We start from the raw sequence: 20,549 nt of genomic DNA on the forward strand, positions 1-20,549 counted from the left end.
TCATTAGAAAATGTAAGCAACAAGCACATAACTTCAGTAAGTTCAGTGTATAAATTAACTTCAAATTTAAAGAGTTTTAGCATAGGATTTGTTAAGCCATTAAAATTCATTTTGAGTCCTCCCTGTTTATTTGACTTTGCTAACACAAAATGTAGGAGCTAATTTAATTAAAAAAATAAAAAAAACCCCACACCCCTGAACCCAAACCTGGTTTGTGTTTTTTACTTCCCCTCCCAACATGCTATGTTTTTATGCCCTTCAACTACCCCTCTGTTCCCACTGACACTCCTGTTCCCACTGCTGTTGTCATGCCCACGTAAGGAGCTGAACAGGAGCACAAGAAATCTGATTCTGGGTGAACAGAGACTCCAGAGCTTATTAGACATAAGTACTTTGTAAAACGGGCAGTGTTTGGCTATGCAGCAGCAGCAAGTGCAGGATGTCCCATTTATTGCTTTAGATTCACTCTCCTGGGAAGATTGAGATCAGCTGAGATTACACTTTTGTGAAAGTTGAGCAATGCTTTGCAAGCCATCAATACCTTATACATTTTTCCAAAAACTTAGATATGGGGGGCCTATTAGTGCTTCATAGATACTTGAAGCAATGATAGATGGGATAAACTGTTGAAGTAAGTTGTTATGAGTTGTTTTACTCTGTAGTGTAAGTGGGTCAATAGGAGCAGTCTTAGTGAAATCCTTTGGAAAAAAAAAATAGGAAATTACATCAGTTACTATTTAGGTCAATTACTCAAAATAAACTGCTCATATGTGCCCTTGAGACAGGCAAGTCAAGGAGTATCAGGAATTTTAAACGCGAATTGAATCTCTCCACTATTCCTGCCTGGCCAATGCTTTCACAATTTATCTTTCCAGGAATACATTACATAAAGATTTTACTACCTAACAGGGGAAGACGTTTATTGAACTGAAGCAGTATTTTGCCTATTTTAGATAAGAAAAACGTGAAACAAGTTCTGTAGGGGTGTGCTACAACTTCATTTCTTCATTCTTTAAGCCATGTGTGGTGATACTCTTGTCTGAATTGTAGGAGTGGCTTGTTGACTATGCTCTGGAACTGCTTTTTGTTTGCCAGGTTTGCTCACAGAAACTCTGAAAGCAGAGATGAGGATGCAGGAATATTGAACAGGAGTATTTTCTTGTGTTTAGGTAAATGAATTTAGTCACAAATGCTTAGGATCAGAATCAAAATTAGAAGTAGTGTAATAAACATGAACAAGTCATTGACTTCAAATCACAATAGAAATGTTTTTCAGATGTACTAAAATTTAGTACAGTTCAATAGATTTTTAATAGTATTATAAAGGTAAAATTATTCACCAAAGTATTATGATGTCTGATTTTTGCATCAAGATTTTCCTTAAGAAAGGTCAAAATAAAGCCTTTGGGACATATCTATACATATTTTAGGTTCATTTTCTAGTGTCAACCTATTGCACTTCTTGGCAACAGCAATGCAGGTGTTGCACCTTGCATTCTACATGGAAGTGTCTAAGGAATATTTCTTGGTGTTCTCAACAGTAGAGCATTGTATTACCATTGCCTTTCATTGTTGTATTTGTAGCATAATTGCACAAAACTGTTTCAAACAATTTCATTATATCTTGTCTGCCTCTGAAGATGGTTTAATAAGCTAATGTCATGGAAATACTCAGAAGTTTGTTCTCAGCCATAGTAAATCCTTCCTTCAACTATAGAAACAAGGAATTAAATGTTCTTTCAGAAGCAGTGCAAATCAGGCCAGACAGCTTAAAGTTTAGCCATTGTAAAAACAAAAAAGCTCTTTGTTTTTCTGAACTGATAAATGATACCTTTAAATGGAATAATAGGCTTTTGTACTGAACAGCAGTGAGAAGACATCCAGAGAGTAATCGGCAGCTTTTCCTCGGTACTGTCCTGTGAATTCCCCTGTTTGTGTTTTATAATTGTGATATATCAGTATCTGAATTTGATGAGATAGTATTGAATCACAGGGCCAGTTATCAGTCATCCAGACAATCAAATATCTTCTCAGACTTCAAGGAAATGTTTGTGCCACCAGTGTTAGTTTTCTCAGGACTAGTACAGACCTAGCACAGGATGCCATGAGAGAAAGGCATGCATACAAATGCCAGCTCAAAATAATTAGTGCTCCAGTGGTTAGGGTGTTCATGCTTTCTACAATACCATCCATTTTGCAGTTGATTCATGCTCACTGTGCATATAAATAAGTTCACATGCTATAATAAGGGTGTCCTAATTAAGCAGACTGTAAGTATCTATCTCTTTATGGTCCAGTGATCAAGAAGATATTTACACAGTTTTGAAGAACCCCAACTACTGAGGTGGATAAACTGTTCATCTTGAGGGACCAGGAAGAGCAGCATCTAGTCATGTTCTGTGGTGCACAAGAGCACTCAGTTTCCAAGGTGTGTTTAGAGAATAATGAAAATGCAGAAATGTCAAGGCTGGAAAGGACCCCTGGAGATAACCTGGCCCAACCTTGGATTCTGTTATCCAGGGGTAATAAAATCAGTTGCTGCTACTTGGGAACATGTAGCAGCATGTTAAAGGATCATGTACACCTTGGTAATGCATTAAAACTGAATATCCTCTATGTAACTTTTCTGAATGCTTCATTCTTAATTGCAATCCCTCCTGCAGGAAGAACAGAAATGATTAAAGCTGGTTTGACTCTGCTTTTCTTTGTACTGTTGCATAACAGGAAGAAATATTATTCTCTCAGTTCTGTGTTGTTATCAGCGCTCATTCAAAATCAAAAGATAGCACTAATTTTGATTTATCATTTATTTTTTAAAGTCTTCAATGAGATGATAATTTAGTTAGAATGCAGTTCTCTTACAGTATTCAGATTTCTTCCCCGTCACCCATTCAGGTCAACTATTTCAATTTCTAAAGATGCATCATGTGAATCTTCTCTTTCTTCTCTATCTGTGGCTCATTGTTCTTCAAGGATAAGTCAGGGAAAGTAGAACAAAACAACATATAGAAGCAACTTAGCTCACTCTTTTTTTTTTTTTTTTTTTTTTTTTTTTTTCCTAATCCTATCCTTTTCCTTTTTTAGGTGACAGTGACAGACCCCAACTAACAGAGTGGCTTTTCTGGAAACAAGCTGCCTGACTTAGCATAATGGATATAAAAGACAGAAGACACCGCTCTCTGACGAGGGGCCGGTGCGGGAAAGAATGTCGCTACACGAGTTCCTCCCTGGACAGCGAGGACTGCAGAGTGCCAACTCAGAAGTCTTACAGCTCAAGTGAGACACTGAAGGCATATGATCATGACACCAGGATGCACTATGGAAATCGAGTTTCTGACCTGGTTCACAGGGAGTCAGATGAGTTTCCAAGGCAAGGTATGTTTAAAGTGGTTTCTTTCACAGTAATGTTTGGTAAATGATTTCTGCTCCTTGTTGAAGTATGCCAGCATTATAAGGAGTGTTAGTGAAAGCAATGGAGCACCATGGATGTCATTTTACCAGTATTTCAACTGTTTCATGTTAACTTAGGAAGTACTTTCTCAGATTTCGGATGCTGTCAGAATTCACAATTTGTAAATGAGACAGACCAAGATCCACCATTCAAAATATCTGATAAACAGAAATACTAATGACCTTCGACCAGAAGTAGTATTTGTCATGGAACTCAAGGTTGGCCAATATATTAACTTTGTATTCTGTTTCCTAGGTCCATTTTAGAAATAATAATGTCATTTTCACCTAAAATTGTTTCTCTTCTACAGAGTACCTGTGCTAAGTGAAACACTGTTATGGTAGCACCCCATATTGCCAAAATATATTTATTTTTAATCATGTGCCTTGGAACACCTTTCCTGTTCTTAACTGCTGTGTAATTGAAATGTGGGAATGGGAATGCTATTTCCTCTGACTTAATTTTGCTACTGCGTATCCATCACCTCATAAAAACTGGAAGGAGAAAACTCATCTAATTGCTTTTGTAATTAGCTGCAAGGCATTATCATGGCATTGAATTCCTAGACCTAATATTTGAAGTCATTTTCCTGTGTGAACTTGTAAGCAATCTCTTCTTTATATATAGTTCTGAAAATCAGTTACTTGGTTTTATTTCAGGTGAAGACTCGGGTATGGTTTCTATCAGGCAAAGTATAGGCACTTTTTATGCATAAACATATAGCCCTTTGTGCCCCTGTCAATGGAAGGTAAACTATTTAGTACATCTTTACTTGCTGAAATTCTACTCTTTTACATAAGTGCATGTTAATGACATAGGGTAGTACTCTACTATACAGCATTATTATTTATTCTGATTCAGGAAGTTCTGAGTTGCCACATTTCTCTGTGGATATGATTCAGTGAAAGGTCATTTTTTATACCTGATACCATGTGATTCAACTTGTTCAAAGAATTCTGCCAGCAGCCAGTGCTGTCTTCACCTTCAAATCTATTACTTACCATCACTAATTAAACCCTCATCTAATCCCTTCTTTCTCTCACATTTGTGTACAGACATTTTGAAGTGTTTGCATTGTACTTGGTCAATCAAATACTCAGTTCTATTTTCTGGGGTAATCTCTCCTCTTGTAGGACCTTTCTTTGCTTATAGATATTTGCTCAGAGAGAACGCATCAACATGCAAGTAGATCACACGAGCTACTGCAGCCATTTTCACTGTGGTTTGTTCAGCCTTTGTACAGGAGTCATCTAAATATTACTTTACTCGGTCTGAATGATTGATGCTTCAGCTCAAGTGCCTTATTTTAATTGAGGTCATTATTTGGCATTTCATGAAGAAGTTCTTTTTCTCTTCATTACTGATTTGACGACTGTTCTTCCTTCCCTTACTCTTAATGTGTTTTTATGCACCCTCTTGCTGAAGGGGAGTACTGGTAACTAAATTGAAATGTGCTGCAGAACAATTTTTTTTTTAAAGAATTTTTACCCTCTGCTAGTCTGTGTTGTTTTGTCTACGTGAATAAGTCTTATTTTAGAGAACCCAAGTAAGCTTTTTTGTTAAGTACTACGAGCAGTAACTCCTTCTTTTCCTCTGTGTGTGAAGTTTAGAAAAGAAATTTATTTAGAAAATAAGTCTGTAGGATGAGTCTTTGTATTTGAAAGCTTGATATTTTTCTCATTGTAAAATTCTTCTACTGGCATGCAGTTTGAGATAATGTGGCAAGCAGATATAGATTAAGACTTGAGAGATGTTCTCACTTCCTATATTAATACTTTGTGAATAAAAATGAGGTTCATATATTAGGAAATACTATATCTTATGCATGCAGTTTCCAGTTGCTTACATCTAGGGATTTATACACTTAGGTATGTTCTAAATTTGAATGGGTATTTTGATGGAATTAAATTCTGTAGGAAACAAATTTGCTTAGAGTAAGTAGTTTGCAGAGGTTTTTTTATTATTCTGTTATAAAACACCTGGCATATTTTTAAGCAATTGTAGGTATTTTCCTCAGCATTTTCTGCTTTCTATTGGTAAAGGTATATGCTTTTGATTTACTGAAGAAGATCTGGTTTAACCATGGCCAGAGAAGGATTTTTAGCTGCTGCCTGATCACATATTACTTGATTTTGAAAATTTTGTTTAGCATAAGGCCAAGTTTTGCTACTTCCAATTTTTGTTCTGGCTGTTAACAGTGAAATGCTACTAAAAACTGTAGTCAGACCTCAGAAGTCTGCGACAGATCTGAGTTTGTTTCAGTGTTGTATTGTCCTGCTGTTATGACAGGTTTACTTCATTCATGAAAATCAGATCTCTGAGGTATAAATGCCTCTCAAGGCCAGTGTGAATAGAGCATTTGATAGGAAAATTGGATGGTGGTGTAAGTTTAGCTCTGAGAATACAACTTGAAAACTTTGTGATCATTTGCATACTTCGAAATAAAGTTTTTTGTGCTAGCTGTTGACAAAGGCACCTGCCAAAGAAAGTTCCTTTTTGCTGTAGGTCCTATTTTCTGGTGTATTGCTTCTAATTTTTGGTATAAAGACTTGAAGGATGACACGATTGTATATTACCTGAAGCACCTTAGCATTACTTTTTTTAAAAAAAATTATAATTTGCATTACTCCTGTTGTGCTTTTCCTAAGATGCTTACTTGTAATGTTTATTAGTAGCCAAATCTGCCTTTTAAAGTCTGTTTTTCATTTATCAGTAGTACTATTTATACAAAATAATTCAGTATGTTTTTAGTATTACAGTGACAAGCTTATTTTTTTATCATCTTCAAAACAAATATTCAAGTTTTTGGCTAAAATGGCAGGTCCAGTTCATGCTTGAGCTAATTTGTCTTAAATTTTCCCTGCTACAGATAGAAACATAGTTGTTGTTCAATACCTGCACTGGATTAGACAACAGATGTGAAAAATGCAGTCCTTCAGTGGACCTGAGAGAGAATTCCAGCATTAGAATTTCTATTTAAAATTGAGGAGTCTTTCTTGAATGCTGTATTTGAAAAGGAATAGAATACTTTCTGCTAGGATGCGTTAAGAGCATTCTGACACCTCAGAATATTTGGAATATTTCACAATCTTCTGGTAATATCTGAATTTCCCTATATTATGCATTTTTCCACCAAAGAGAACCAGTTATCAAACTGTATCAGACTGTGCCTATAAGAATACTCTGTTGATTTGTGAAAAGTTTTAAACAGAGTTTCAACAGGGTGATTGCAGAGTTCATTATTTCAGAGTTCCTAAAGTCGGAGTTCATAGCATGTGGATTTTTTACTTGAGCCAAACATGAGGCTCAAGGTGATTGCTGAATTGCCTGCTTTGTCATTCTCAGGTGAGCTCTAGTTCAGCAGTGAATCTCTGCTCTGAAATGTTGTAGCAAGTAGAGTATATGATTGCAGGTATTAAAAGTAAGTGTAAAAACCACACTCATATTAAAGTGGACCCAAAAGTCTTCTGAAATATTTTGAATATGTCACAGCACCTCTTTTTGTATTGAGATATAACTTCAGTAAAGGAAAACAGCCAATACAATACCTTTCTGTATGTCAGTCTATATTCCATTTTTTATTCTCTCCTGCTTAAAAAGGTATACATTTAGTATCCTGTTTAACACTATAGGTCTATTAGCAGGAGCCAGAAAGAATAGTGACAGTTATTACAGTAAATCCCTTATAGTGTCCCTTAAGATTGTCCAGTATTTTTACTACCATCAAATAAAAAATAAATTTACCACAATAAAATCTTCAGAGGGAGGTACTTGGAATGTGTAATGCACTCAGATGTCTTTCACATGAGGTTGAGTTACTATGCCATATTATTCAGCAGCTCAGGTATTCCCTTCTGCAGCTTTTCTCCATCTGTACTTTAAAGGTTTCTGAAAGAAAACATAAAAATATGTAAACCCCCAAAACCCAAACCCAAACCAGTTTGATGAATCTACATTTTATTCTTTTACGGCTTACTCTACCGTGAGCATCTCTGAGTGCTGAGAAAAAGCAATGTTTTTTTTCTCTCCTTGTTCTACTTCACATCATAAATGTCACCAGATAATTTACTGGGACACATTAGAAGAACTGTACTTCAGTAAGAACATTTAATGAGAGTGATTAAGCTCGTTCACATTTAAAGATGTTCTGTGTTCAGCAGCGACTCGTGCTGCTATCTGGAGGGTAGAGTTGCTGTCACAGGTTTTTAGGCCTTGCTGTTTATATTCCCATTAACACTCAGGTGAAATTTTGGTTTTTTTCATCAAACAATACTTGTACTCAGCTTTTAGGCTCATATCAAGCCTCCCTTCCGAATCCATTTGAGTTTTACCAATTTAGGTTCCATATTTCTTCCTAGAACCTGTGCCCTTGGAAAGTTAATGTGTTTATATATGCATACATAATGTATATGTGTGTATGTGTATTTGCTTTAAGACACTGAAGAAAACATTCTCTTGTTATCTGGCTAAAGTGTGTGCAGTCTTAGTTTTCCTCTGCCATGTTGTCTGAATCCAAGATGGAGACAGGTGGTAGAAGCCTGAGGAGGAAGCCCTCACCATGGATTCAGATGTAAGGAAGCTTCTGTTGGGAAAAAAGCTTGAAGGCAAGTTTCCTGCTATAACCTGTACACATGTGGAACTTGCAGTGCTGTTGAATTAAGATTTACTATGATTGTAATGGTGACCTAAGAGGTTTATTGCCTAAGAGGTATGCTTATTAGAGGTTTATTACAATGTTAATGAACAGTTTAAACCGTTTATTAATGTGAGAAAACAAGATTAATCAATTTCTCTTATCTAAAAAGTATGGCATTAGTGAGAAGTAAAAATACTTGAATATTTAATTCAATATTGAATTCAAAATATTGAATATTTAATAAAGCAAAACTGTTGATCAAAATCTTCCCAAATAATAACAGCTTATATAGTTCTTATTGTTATGTGATTTAAAGACATGTAAACACTTTTATTTGTGTATTCATCTGTGCTGTTATTGTTAGTAGTGGAGTTACGTAGCAGCATTACTAGACTAGCAAATAAATAAAAGTACAAACTTTCATAGCACCCTTCCCCAAATATGCTTAGGAACATCTAAGAAAGTCTAACACAATATCTAACATGTTTCCTCATGTTTTATACTCTAACATCAATCAGGAAGCCATTTGAGCTGTAATACTGAGATCTGATAAACAGGAATTAAACTAAAACTTTGTATATATTAGATCTGACTGACAATATCATAAAACCAGAATGAAATCTCTTCAAAAGTGTCTTTTTACATCATGAAATAGACTCTCAGTCCAATGACTTGGGTACTTCCCAAGTACATATACAGAAATAATTTTCTCTTGCTCTTTTGTGTTGTTTGTTTGGTGAGGATTTTTGGTTTGCTTTTTCGTTTGGTTTGTCATTTGGTTTGGTTTGGGATGGGGTTTTTTTGAACAGCAAAGTCCCTGGTTTGGAACTGGTAGCTGATACCAGTTCGGATTATCTACTGCTTTCCACCTCCCTTTCATTCCCCTTCCATCCTCCATTCACCAGTTTGTATCTTCAGACACTGGAACTTCACCTGCTGGGTACTCAGACCTGCCAAAACAGACTGATGGGAAGGCAGTGCCAAACACAGCTGTATTGTATGGAGGTGACTCCTGCTCTTGCTGTTTGAGCAGTTGAAAATGTAGTCACCTAGGAAGCCAAATACATCATGTCATCAATTCAAGTACTACCAGAACTCTTGTTCTAGGAGACCATAATAAAGATGAAGTTGGAGGTTAGTAAGATGCTGTATTGTAGAACTTGAGATAGAGAAGCTTTGCTGCTGAGAGAGGACTTCAAGAATAATTAATTTTACCAATGCTGGAAAGCATACTATTCTAATATTAATATATATTTGTAGAGTAAACACTGAAAAGCTAAACATAATATGTGAATTCTGTGTACACACACACAGTTTCTCTCAGGGAGGAATATTTTTATTCTTGGCAGTTTCTCTCTGTTGGTCATTGTTAAAAATCAGAATTTGTTTACATTTTAAATTTAAGAATCAGAATGCAGGTATTGCTGCTGCAAGTAGATAGTTACTGTATAGATGTGAGCTTATTTTTTTCAGAAAAGTTATTTGGCTCTCAAAAAAAGCTGCAGCTTTTTAAATAATGCTGTACTGGAGTCCTCATTAGTTGATTCTTAAGTTGAACTTGGTTTTGTGCTTGTTTGTTTTGGGTTTTTTTTACATCTACATTAAGGAAGCTAGATATAGACAGATAACTTCAAAAAAGTAGCTAGTGTGAAGTCATGTAATCTGAGCACACTGTGAACGAAAGAATTTGGTTTTAAAGGAATTGGTAACTCTAGAATAGGATTAATAACCATTTTAATGCAAATGCATTTTAACAACCACTTGAAAATCAATAGAAATTATTCTTCCTATACTCAAGAATTACAAATTTGCATCAAGTTAAAAGATATTGTGCTTCAAAATAGAGAAGTGTTTGCCTTATTGTTAGGACCTGACTGTTGAAGGAAACCTTTTTATCCTCATTCCTTTGCTGAGCCATGTAATAGAAATTTAAGACTTAGGATACTGAAAATAATAACTTTTTTTATCCTATAAATCCTTCTCCATTTTCTTATCCAGATGAACACGCACTGTTCTATGAAGTTTGTAATATTTGGACACATCTATGTGTTTGCTTCTTCTCATATTAAAATTCGTTGCAAAGAGAAATGAAGTACTCCAAGGAGCTGAAATAATATTCTTTAAAAAATAAAATACTCTGAATGAAAATACGTGTTCTTTGATTAATCCAACCTGAAAAATATTAAATTGCTAACTTATGCAAATTCCACAAATACTCCACCTTTGCCATTTCTTGTGTTTAGAAGGATCAGCAGTGTAACCTTGATCTTTTTTAGGGTGTATTTTTAGCAAGAACAGTTTGGAAGAAAGGCTGATAGCTAGTGAATGTTCTCAAACTGATGAAAGTAAGAGACTCGGGTGCTTCTCTAATACATGTTACCATGAAAATCTCAGATTGAAAAAGCTTTCATACTTGATCTGGGCTTGAATTGGGCATCTTTGCCTTTGCATCCTAGGCTTGTACCCGAAAATTAGTCTTTAGAAGTCAAATAGTCCAGAATTCTCAGTAGTGAGTTTTATTTGTCTGTGCTTTGAAATTGGAAACCCCTCTAAAACTTGTTTCTGCTGTAGGGAAATTTGGCTGTTTACTTGACCTTCTCCTTTGTCATCATGTAGAAGAAATAAGTGGCTAAATGAAATGGAAATATCTGCCTTGAAACTGACAAAATACATTTATTTTAGTTTTTACATTGTTCAACTGTCCTATGCCTGTTTTTAGTGTTCCCATTTTCAGAATGTAAGGAAAGGATTAGACATTTGTATGCTTTGGAGTGTGTGGAGGATGGGTTAACCACCAGGCTGAATGCACTGCTCCAATGCACAAGTCAGTTTTCAGCTTGGATGCATTGAACAGGTTTTAGGTGCTTATTGTCTGTTCTATAATTGTCTTTTACACCTTAATTTTCTCCATGTTCTTTTGAAATAAGTTACAGTTGTTAAGGATCACATTTGAGACTCAGTGGAAAACTTAGTCTATGATGATGATGATGACGAGGTTTGTGTTTACTTTGTTATTCCTGTTTGTTTTAGTAATGCTTCAAATAGATTATGTGATTTTTAGCAGCTTTTCAAATGCTGTGACTGCACCCAACGACAAACAGTTTACTTAGTAAGAAAAACAGACAGAAACTTTCAAACAAACAAAATAGAACAACCACTCAAAACTAATTTTCTTCCTTAGAATAACATGGATGTTTTGGAGTTGGGTCAAAGAGCTGATGACTTAAAGCCTATCGAAATGAGTAGGAAGGAAAACAAGCAGAAAGTAATGTTGGGTAAGCAAGACCCAGCATTTTCATTTATTCTTGGTTGATTGATTTTATATTATTTGTCTCTGGATTCAGAGTTTAACGTCAGAAGGCCTACCATTTAATCTTCTTTGGCCTGCTATCCAGTTGCTCATTAACTTTCATCAGATTATTTCTACATTGATCCTTGTAATCTTCCTTGAATGAAGCACATTCTGGAGTCTTGAAAAACATCAGTAGGCAGAATTGGAGCCCACCTCCATGTTAAAAGTAGATGACAACTTCTCTTTGGATTTTGGAAACTGGCTTCAGTTGGTAGCCATTAGGTCTGGTGATGGACTGTACTATTTCACTGGAACACACATAGTATGCAGTGTGTTTTTTGTCAGTGTCAATTAGATTCTACTTTTAAGCTACTTATCTTTTCTATGAGCTCACTCTGAGTTCGTCATGAGTATCTTCTGCATGAGTTCAGATTTGTTGCTGTTTAAAGGCCCTTTCCTGTCTTGTAGTTTCTCTTTAAAGGAAGTAAAATGTACCATAGCAATGCCATGTGTGCTTCGGTGACAAAGATAACGAAATGTTGAAGAGACAGTCACTCGTATAAAGACAGCCCTCTTATGCCACTTTCATGTTTGTAGATCCAAACTTCTAATTAGCATTTGTCTGGTAGCAGTAAGTTCCTATTGAGCTGCTAATTCTTCAGCCTTGCTGACTTGACAAAATAGCATGCAGATACTCTTATATGTTGCTATTTTGTTTTGTAGTGCTTAGCTTAGTGGAAGTGTCTTAGAGTGAATGCAGAAGTACATATCTCTGAATGCAGACCATACTGGAAACAGAGACTGACTGTCCTGAAGTGTAATGCTTACTCAGCCATCTGATGAGATTTGAGCACTAAACAGTGTGAGAAGGATGCATAAAGCCGTTTTATTACAAGATGCTGTTATGAATGGTAGTAGCTTTCCTTATGGTATACTGCTGTTGCCAAACAAGTTGTATGAATGTAAGCAGTTTCATTTGTAATTGCTTGCTTACATTTCCTTAGAATATTTGGGTTATAGCTTTCTGTGATTCCTACTCCTCTGCTGGTGGTATCCCCTATTCCGTATTTAATTCAGAATCAAAAGATACTTTTAAAAACTGTTTGGAGAAAAGCCTCTATAAGGAATGATGTACAATGGGTCTCAGATGTTTGTATGTGTGTGTGGTAAAACCTTGTTAAGAGGGATGTAGAAAGCTTATACAGAAAATCTCAGAAAAACACTTCTGTGTTTCTTCTTGCAGTAAGAAGTAAAGTAAGAGATTTCATTTTAGCTGAATTTGAGCAAAGCCAGCAAACAGGGAGAGGAATTGCTTGCCTAAAGAAATGTTATGCAAAATACTGTTGTTAAGAAGTAGGCTATTTGGTCAAAAAGCGGGTATTAAGAACTAAATTTGACACTTGAAAATCTTGTTGAAGTAACCCTAAAAGCAGTGCCTGTTGTCTTCCTTATGATTCTATTCTCTTAGCTCTGTGTAACTACCATCATATTTGATGATGCCAGTGAGCTCTCTTTTCCGCAGAGCAACCAAATGTTTTTTCAGTCAGAACTTTAACCAAGTGAGATGCTTTCTGGGAGCAGATTACAGGAGAACAGTTTGATCATCAGTACTGAAATTTCTCTTCAGTGTAGCTTGTCCAGTGTAATTTTGAAAGTCAAACCTTGGTCTCCTGTTGATTACAATGCAAGATTTTTCTTCAGCTTAATGAAAGTTTGGTTTTTTAAGATCTTACCAATATCCATCTTTTCTGTTCCCTGGATTGCTTCCTTTGCTAAGTCATCAGCCTGAGTATCACTTGGCACCTCTAGGACTGTAATCATAATATATCTGTGTGCACATCACTCTCATATTCCTTCTTCCCTTATCAGCTCATTTACCCACTCTTGAGTTCTGAATCTTGGTAGCTGCTCTCTCTGTTTCTCTCTCCCTAGCATATATATGCAATGTATTAACATCATGGGAAGTTTCATCTGTTGGTGGGATTAAACAGAGAGCTACAGCTGAGGTTTTTTGATTTAGCACTTCCACCAGATGTTGTAGAATGTAAAGAAAATGGAAACAAATATCCAGTATCAGTAGTATTTTTTTCCAGTATTCCATGTGAAAAAGATGGACTAGGGTTTGGTTGTTTTTTACCTAGGTATTAGCAAGCTGTGTGCTGACTGCTGGCTAGAAAGAATTTTATGATGTGAAGTAGTTTCTCAGTTGCAGGGTGACTCTGTTCATTTCAGCTTTATCTTCTCGGATACCGTAATCAATTCAGTTTGTATAAGTATCGAAGTAAAAATTATCATTGTTTTATGTTTTGATAGAAAAAATAGTCCATAATGTAGAATGAATGACATAAATTTCAAACAAATGGCCCATTCTTTTGTAGCAGGTCTAGTATTTTAGCTTTTTTGAATTACTTTCATTTCCAGAAGAATACTGTGTTTTTAAGATGGCGTTTATGATGACATGTTAAAAACTCTAAATATAACAGTATTATTTTTTTGCAAGTAATAATACATTCTTTTTTTCCTAGTAATATCATATCATTGTGTTTTGGAGTCTTCCTGTCCCTAAGACAGGAACTTGAGCAGTATTGAAAGAAAGTTAAAATGGTGTTTAATTTCTCTGGGAACATATTACCTTCAATGAAAATTATTCACAATATGCTAAAAGTTTACTACAAGAAGTGTCATAATTGGACATCAGTCTTACTTAAGTAATCTTACCAAAGTGTCAGGGAGGGTAGTATTAATCAGATGGTTTCTTGTTGTGAGGGTTCTGGTTTTAGTTTCTAGTGAGCCTTTGAAATTTTGGTGTAATTACATTTAAGCTTTAATTTTGAAATCATGACAGTGAATAAAATTCTGTGTGTGGATGGGCAGTTAAGTGTCTGCATTCCTATTTTTTTCCTGAATTCTTATAAATACAAAAATGAAACTCGTAAGACATTATTACCAATATCTGCTTCAAGCACTGAATTTATGAAGTGCATTGTTAATAATACGGGGAATGGTAGATCACAGCTGTAATTCTGTGTCTTCTGAAGTTAATGAACAGATGCAATCTTCATAATGAAAAATTTAAGGTTTAAGTGGTGTATAAGACTGCCTGCAGATCTAGAAGCAGTTTATATGAAAGAATGTTGAATGTGAGGGACTTAGAAATATATGTTCTCTAAATATGTATTGTTAGAAGTCAAAAATCCTGTGATTGTATTCGGGATTTTTCTAGTCTGAAGACTTCACAGAACACAGCACAGAAAACCGAAGTGTTATTTGCGCTCTGAAATCACCGTGTACACAACATTGTGGTTTTAGATGTCTTCAGTATTTCAGTCAAGTGATTCTCTCTTGTTGACTCAGTGCAGCAATCTTTCATTAGTGTCTGCCCATTTCTGTACCATTTCTTAAGTAAAATAAACCTTTGTGCTTACTGTTACCTGCTCTAATGATCCATTTGTTCCTGTGCATTGGCTATTCTGGGATTATTGCTACAAAGCAACACAGAGGTGCTGGTTTAAAGTGTTGCAGTCTTTTCTAAACATCCCACTAGCCACATCTGTTTGCTTTTGAGACAGTATTGCACAGCTAAAGCTTAGCTTGGCTTTCAGAACTGACCCTTAAGGTGAGCATCTCAGTTCCATGGTGACATTGATGCTCAAAGCACAAGGAAGTGTTGTGGCACGTTTGCCATGTCCCTGGGTTGCCCTGCCTGTTAGTGCTGGGGTGGTGTGGGGCTGGAAGCTGAAGCTGCCTGCTCCTGACACAAGTGGTTGTCCCCACAGGAGGCTGGGAAGAAGCTATTGCATGTAGGCAAGCTTTGAGAGGTTGACAGCATAGAAACTGAGATGAGAATTGCAATACTGCACTTCCTTGAACTTGTTTCATTTTATGTAATCGAGATTGACTGTAATTGAGAGTATATTTGGAATAAGAAGGCTTTGTGGTTATCAAATATGTCAGCATTGCTTTTTATGTTTATATGTCGGCTTTGTAACTCTTATAAGCTGTTATTGCCTGACAGACTCCTCCACCTTAAATTCAGTTTCTTAAATGCATCTTCTTCCCTCATTTTTTTGACAGCACAATAATGTTATACCTTGATTCCAGTGTATGTATCCGACCCAAGGGGTTTCCTGTGTGGTGGGATTTTGTGGGCATGGCTGTGGCAGGCAGAACAGCTCATGTTACTACAAGTCCCTGGATGTATTGTTTTGGAGTGAATTTGCTGTTGACCAGGTTGCTTCTAGGTTTTTTCTCCATCTTGAAAAATATAAAGTGATAGAGTTTATCCAGCTTTTTTTCTCAAGTATTTTTTTTACTGCTGTTTATCTTAGTATCCAGTTTAACAAAATTTATATTAAAAAGAGTTTCACAAATGTGGCAACCTTACCAAACGTGATATTTATAAGGCAGAAACCTGGGCTTTCCAAAATGTGGTGACCAGCTCTTGAACAAGATGGGGTATTTGTGCATAGAAACTACTTAGTACACATAGAATGATTTGGCAGATTAATGAAACCCACAATTAAGAGGTGATTTTCACATCTGTAATGTCATATTGTAAGATATACAAATATTATTTCACAGGACTGATTCAGTTATGAATATGAAGTATCAGCTTGCTCCACTGTTCAGCTGTGGACTAGTGGACTGGCAGAATAGAAATATAATGTAGATTCAAATTTGATTTTCTGAAAAACATGGTTTTCCTAACATGTAGTGTTTTTCAGTGCTATTCCAATCATCACATATTCCCAGCATCACATTTTCCTGTTCTCATTGCTTAAACTATAGTTGAAGAGGATGAAGTTGATACTCTCCTTATATCTTCCAGGTAACAGAGAAATTACACTAATCAGTATATTTGTTAGGCCTGGAGAGACTTCCATACCTGTGTTGACACCAGGACTACACAAATATTAAAGGGCTCAAAATTATTTTTACCATAGGTACTCTTCACATGATTTAAATAATATTCAACAAGAGAGAGGATATCCTCTGGTAGCATATAAAAAAAAATGCTATTACCAAAATGCAAAGTAAATTTCTATGAAACTGGAATAAATAAAGCCTCTGGGCATGTTTATGGTGCTGTTTTTCAGAATAGGAATTAAAATCTGTGTCTCTGGAGGTCATAAGACCATTTAGAAAGGAAGCAGATTCATAGTAAGTATTGTAACAGCAGTGAATATCAAGTAAGCTTTTTCAAATTAAGTATTGTATCTAATGTGTTTAAAGCCTGCAATAAGTCTAATTTACTTAAAGCTATACTTATACAACATGCCTGAAGAAATACCAAGTTGTTTAAATTAATCTTACTCATATGTGATGAGATGTTTAAAGTTAGGACTTCATTTATTGTTTGCTCATGTCAGAGAAATTCTCCCCTACAGAAATGACAGAAAAGGCCTTTATCACTTCAGCTTTTGAGAGAGAAGGTGAGGTTGAGCTAAATCTGCACAAACTTTACTTTTTTACAGGCTTTTTATTAAAAGATATATTTCTCCTCCCAGCAGCTCTTGGAAGAGAGTATTGTGGTTTAATTCTGCCTATGATTTTTGACAGCCACAAAGCTCCCCCCCAAAAAAACCAAAGGAAATCTTTGAGTGCTTTAAGAAGCTCAAGTAATAAACAGGTGCTTTTTTTTGCAGAAGGATGTATATAGATTCTAGGTCCTTATCACTTCTTTCTGTTCCACATCGAAACATCTTTGTACAGACTATCTTAAACTTCTGATGACTCATGGCTGTAAATTAACATACAGCTTCATCTGGAACGCAGATGAGAGGGAGAGGGCACTTGTGGAAAGTGGCTTCTTGTCTTACTGTCTAGTAATTATTCTCTAGTTTTTTTCTTTCAAGGACTTCTTTGCAAGAATCTATAGATTCTTGGCAAAATATTTTTGAGTGAATTTGTGAATTTTTCTTTCTTTTCTGTGCATTCTTTACTCTCCGCTTCATTCCTACACAGCAGAATTGCTATGGACAAGATGAAATAGGTCTATGGGAAGCCAGTGATATGACTATAGCTGGAGGCAGTACCCCGAAACCCAGCATTGACATAGATACTTCCAGCAGGACAGGAGAATGCAGCTGCAATCCATTTACCTTCTTACTCCTGTTGGATCCTCATCTTCTCTTATCCACAGTAGGTTACCATTTTGGGAAGGGGCAGCCAGCAAAACACTTGGTAAATTCTACAACCTGGGAAGCATTATCTGACAATGTCAGGAGATGGACAGAAGGGGGCTGGGTTTGTTCCCGGGGGTTTCCATGACCAGGTCCACAAGAGGTTCTAAATCATTCTGGCGAGTAGAATGAATGTTTATACTTACTATTCTTTCTCTGCCCTTACTTTGTGCCTATGGCACAACTGATGCTTAAGGGGGGCTGAAATGTGTGTGTCTGCCTTTATTTATCTGATGGTGATGTGACTGAACTGCATTTAAAATTACATCCTTCATCAGCTTGTGCATTCATAACTTAGTATGAGCTAATGAGCTTTTTTTTTTGATGGTTTTGCTACCAGCTTTCTTGAATTTCCATTTGGCTTTTTGTGCTAAAAAAAAAAAGGTGCAAAAAACCTTAAGAAGTTTTCTCCTGGTACAGAACCTTTTCAGTACTATGAGAAGTATTTAGGCCTTGGTAAAAAATGCCACATCTGTATTGTTTCATGTTTCAAAGCCACAGACTGACTGAAGGAAAAATGAGGTGTGTAACTGGGACTTGCTTGGAATTTCAACAGTAGCCAAAGTGTATCTATATGGGACACCTAAGGTGCAAGAGTTGGAAATAACCCTGTGTTAAACTGGGCTCACTGTCAGAAGGAAAGTAGCTTTGTTGAGTAGAGAAAGAGTTACCAGAGAGGAGGGATGAGGCAAAAGCACATCACTTATTGGGGATTCCCCCCCACTGTGATCTGCTTGCTGGCACCTGGGGGTTCTACCTGAGCAAGAAGCCTTCAGGAGAAAAGCTTTCCTTAGTGCCTGTGAATTAAAGAAATCATTAATTAAGAATTTAGGAGGTTTGCTCAACTGTTGAAAAGAATCAAATGTTTCATTAGCACCCTGTGTTCTTTCCAGTTTTTTGTAAACCAAGAATACATGACTCCTGTACAAAGCTGAGGAATGAAAATATCAAAATACTAGGCAGTAGCTATGTTGAGTCCACGTTCCAGATAACTGTTTATTTAGTAGGACAGATACAGTGAGGAGTATTAGGCTAATAACTGGGATGACAGTGCATTAAAATGCTCTTGAACATACACGTTGATCTGCTTACGTTGCCCATTGCAGTAAAGACAAATCTTTTGTTTTTATAGCTAGATAAAGTCTCAACACACACTGCAGACAGGTGAAAAGACTTCAATGTTTATATAATTGCAATATATTTATTAATCTGTTTTCCAGAGTGAATCATAGTGAGACTTTCAAAAACAATTTGGATCAAAAAATTAATAGGAGCAAGAAATAGAAAAAATGGCATAAATAATGCAAGAAGTCACACACACACAAAAAATAATAATTCAAATCTGGTAATTATTTTTACATCAATATTTTGTCAGTGTGTTTTATCAGCCTCAGAGACAATCATGTGCTAAGCTTGGTTTTATTTCTTCCAGAAGAATGTAATATATTATTCTCCTAGGTTGTGTACAAACATTTAAAATGTTTTCATGATAGAACTTCTTTATAAATCCGTAAAATGCAGATGACAGTTATCTCTTATTTAGGATTGTTACATGCAAGAAGTAATTTTTCAACTGTAGTTCCCTAGAGTACTGTATTTAAAATGTATTTGTATCACAGTCCTTACATAATTATGTTTATTATTTTTGTTGTATAGACATAATTCAAACCTTCAGAGAAAGCAAATATGATGTTACTTTCCAACAATGAGCATTTATTTACTTACAATGTTAATTTTAAGTTTCAGAGCTTTTGATTAGAAGGAAGGAAAAGCAAACTTTATTTTGAACTATGCAATTATTCAGTACTGATTTTATTAACCTATAGGTAATCCGGGGCACTCTGAGGTGCTACTCTTTTTTCATCTTTTTCACAGGCCTCTAAATGATAATGAACTTGTCTTGATCTGTACTTCAATCTGTGGTGAGAGGTGGTAAATGAGAAGTTATCTGTGATTTAAAATCTGAAGAAAACAACTTGAAAGGCATCTACTTCATCTTTTATGTAGCTAAAAATTATATAAAATGGAAGAATAAAAAGACTGAGTTGAATGCTTAAGAATGAAAGCTGTATGAATTTTAAGTAATTCATGTTGGGTTTTTTTCTGAAGAGAGCAAAAGCTTAGTTCATATATGGCATACTGATTTACCATATCTTATTTAAATAATTAGAGATGTGTAAATTTGATTTTTTTTTTTTTTTACTTACTCTACCTCACGTAATATACCACTGGGATAAATTATTTTGGTCTACTCTCATTTTTGCAGACAAAGTGTGTAAGAATAGAGATGCAGTAAGTTGCTTAGGGGCAGGAATAACATTGTGAGAAGAAAAGAGGAAAAAAAATATCTTTGCATATACCTTAGTAATAATTTTTTTATATAAGCTGATATTGTCACTGGTGATTTTGTTTTTCTCCTCTATCTGTTGTTTATATTGCATATGTTCTTAATGAATCTAATTACTTTGATTCCAGGCAAGCTTCTCTGAGTAGTGAAACTTCAGACCATTTATCACAAGGGAGAATTTCACTTCAGTTAATTCTGTGCTCCTTACCTTCTAAATTTCTGGGATTTCTGGCAAAGATGTATTTCCTTTAAACCTCACAGGAGTGTAATAATAATTTAGAAAATTAAAGTTTAAGAGTGCTTTATTAATTTCTACCAAATACAATTTAGAAATAGGAAGGTGAAGTCAAAGACACGCTTTTTACTGTTTGTTGGTTTGGTTTTTTACCATGGGAATTACTCATATTCAATTAGTTTGACAGATATAGTATATTTTATTCAGTAAAGAAGTCTGACACTGCTGGACTGGGAAGAAAAAAAAATAGTCAAGAAAAGGGAAAGGTAGACTTGAAGAGACCCAATAGTGAATGCTGAGTCAGGACTCTCACCTTAGAGATGAGCAGGAAAAGAAAATAGAAGGAAGAAGGAAAGAAAATTATCAGCTGAATTTTTAAAATACTGGTGTTGAGAACAACTTACAT

General features: G+C 35.6%; 1 protein-coding gene across 4 annotated transcripts in view; it reads left to right on the forward strand.

The window, feature by feature from the left end:
* Positions 1–3,149: 3,149 nt before the first annotated feature.
* TENM2 (teneurin transmembrane protein 2) overlaps positions 3,150–20,549 on the forward strand; it is a 426,310-nt gene continuing 408,910 nt past the window's right edge. For all 4 annotated transcript variants that reach the window (XM_030458892.1, XM_030458896.1, XM_030458893.1 and 1 more), the window contains exon 1: positions 3,150–3,375. In XM_030458892.1, coding sequence (XP_030314752.1) covers positions 3,150–3,375 — 226 coding nt within the window. The remainder of the gene's footprint in view (positions 3,376–20,549) is intronic.

This window comes from Calypte anna, chromosome 13 (genome assembly GCF_003957555.1).
Source record: "Calypte anna isolate BGI_N300 chromosome 13, bCalAnn1_v1.p, whole genome shotgun sequence".
NCBI classification, from domain to species: domain Eukaryota; kingdom Metazoa; phylum Chordata; class Aves; order Apodiformes; family Trochilidae; genus Calypte; species Calypte anna.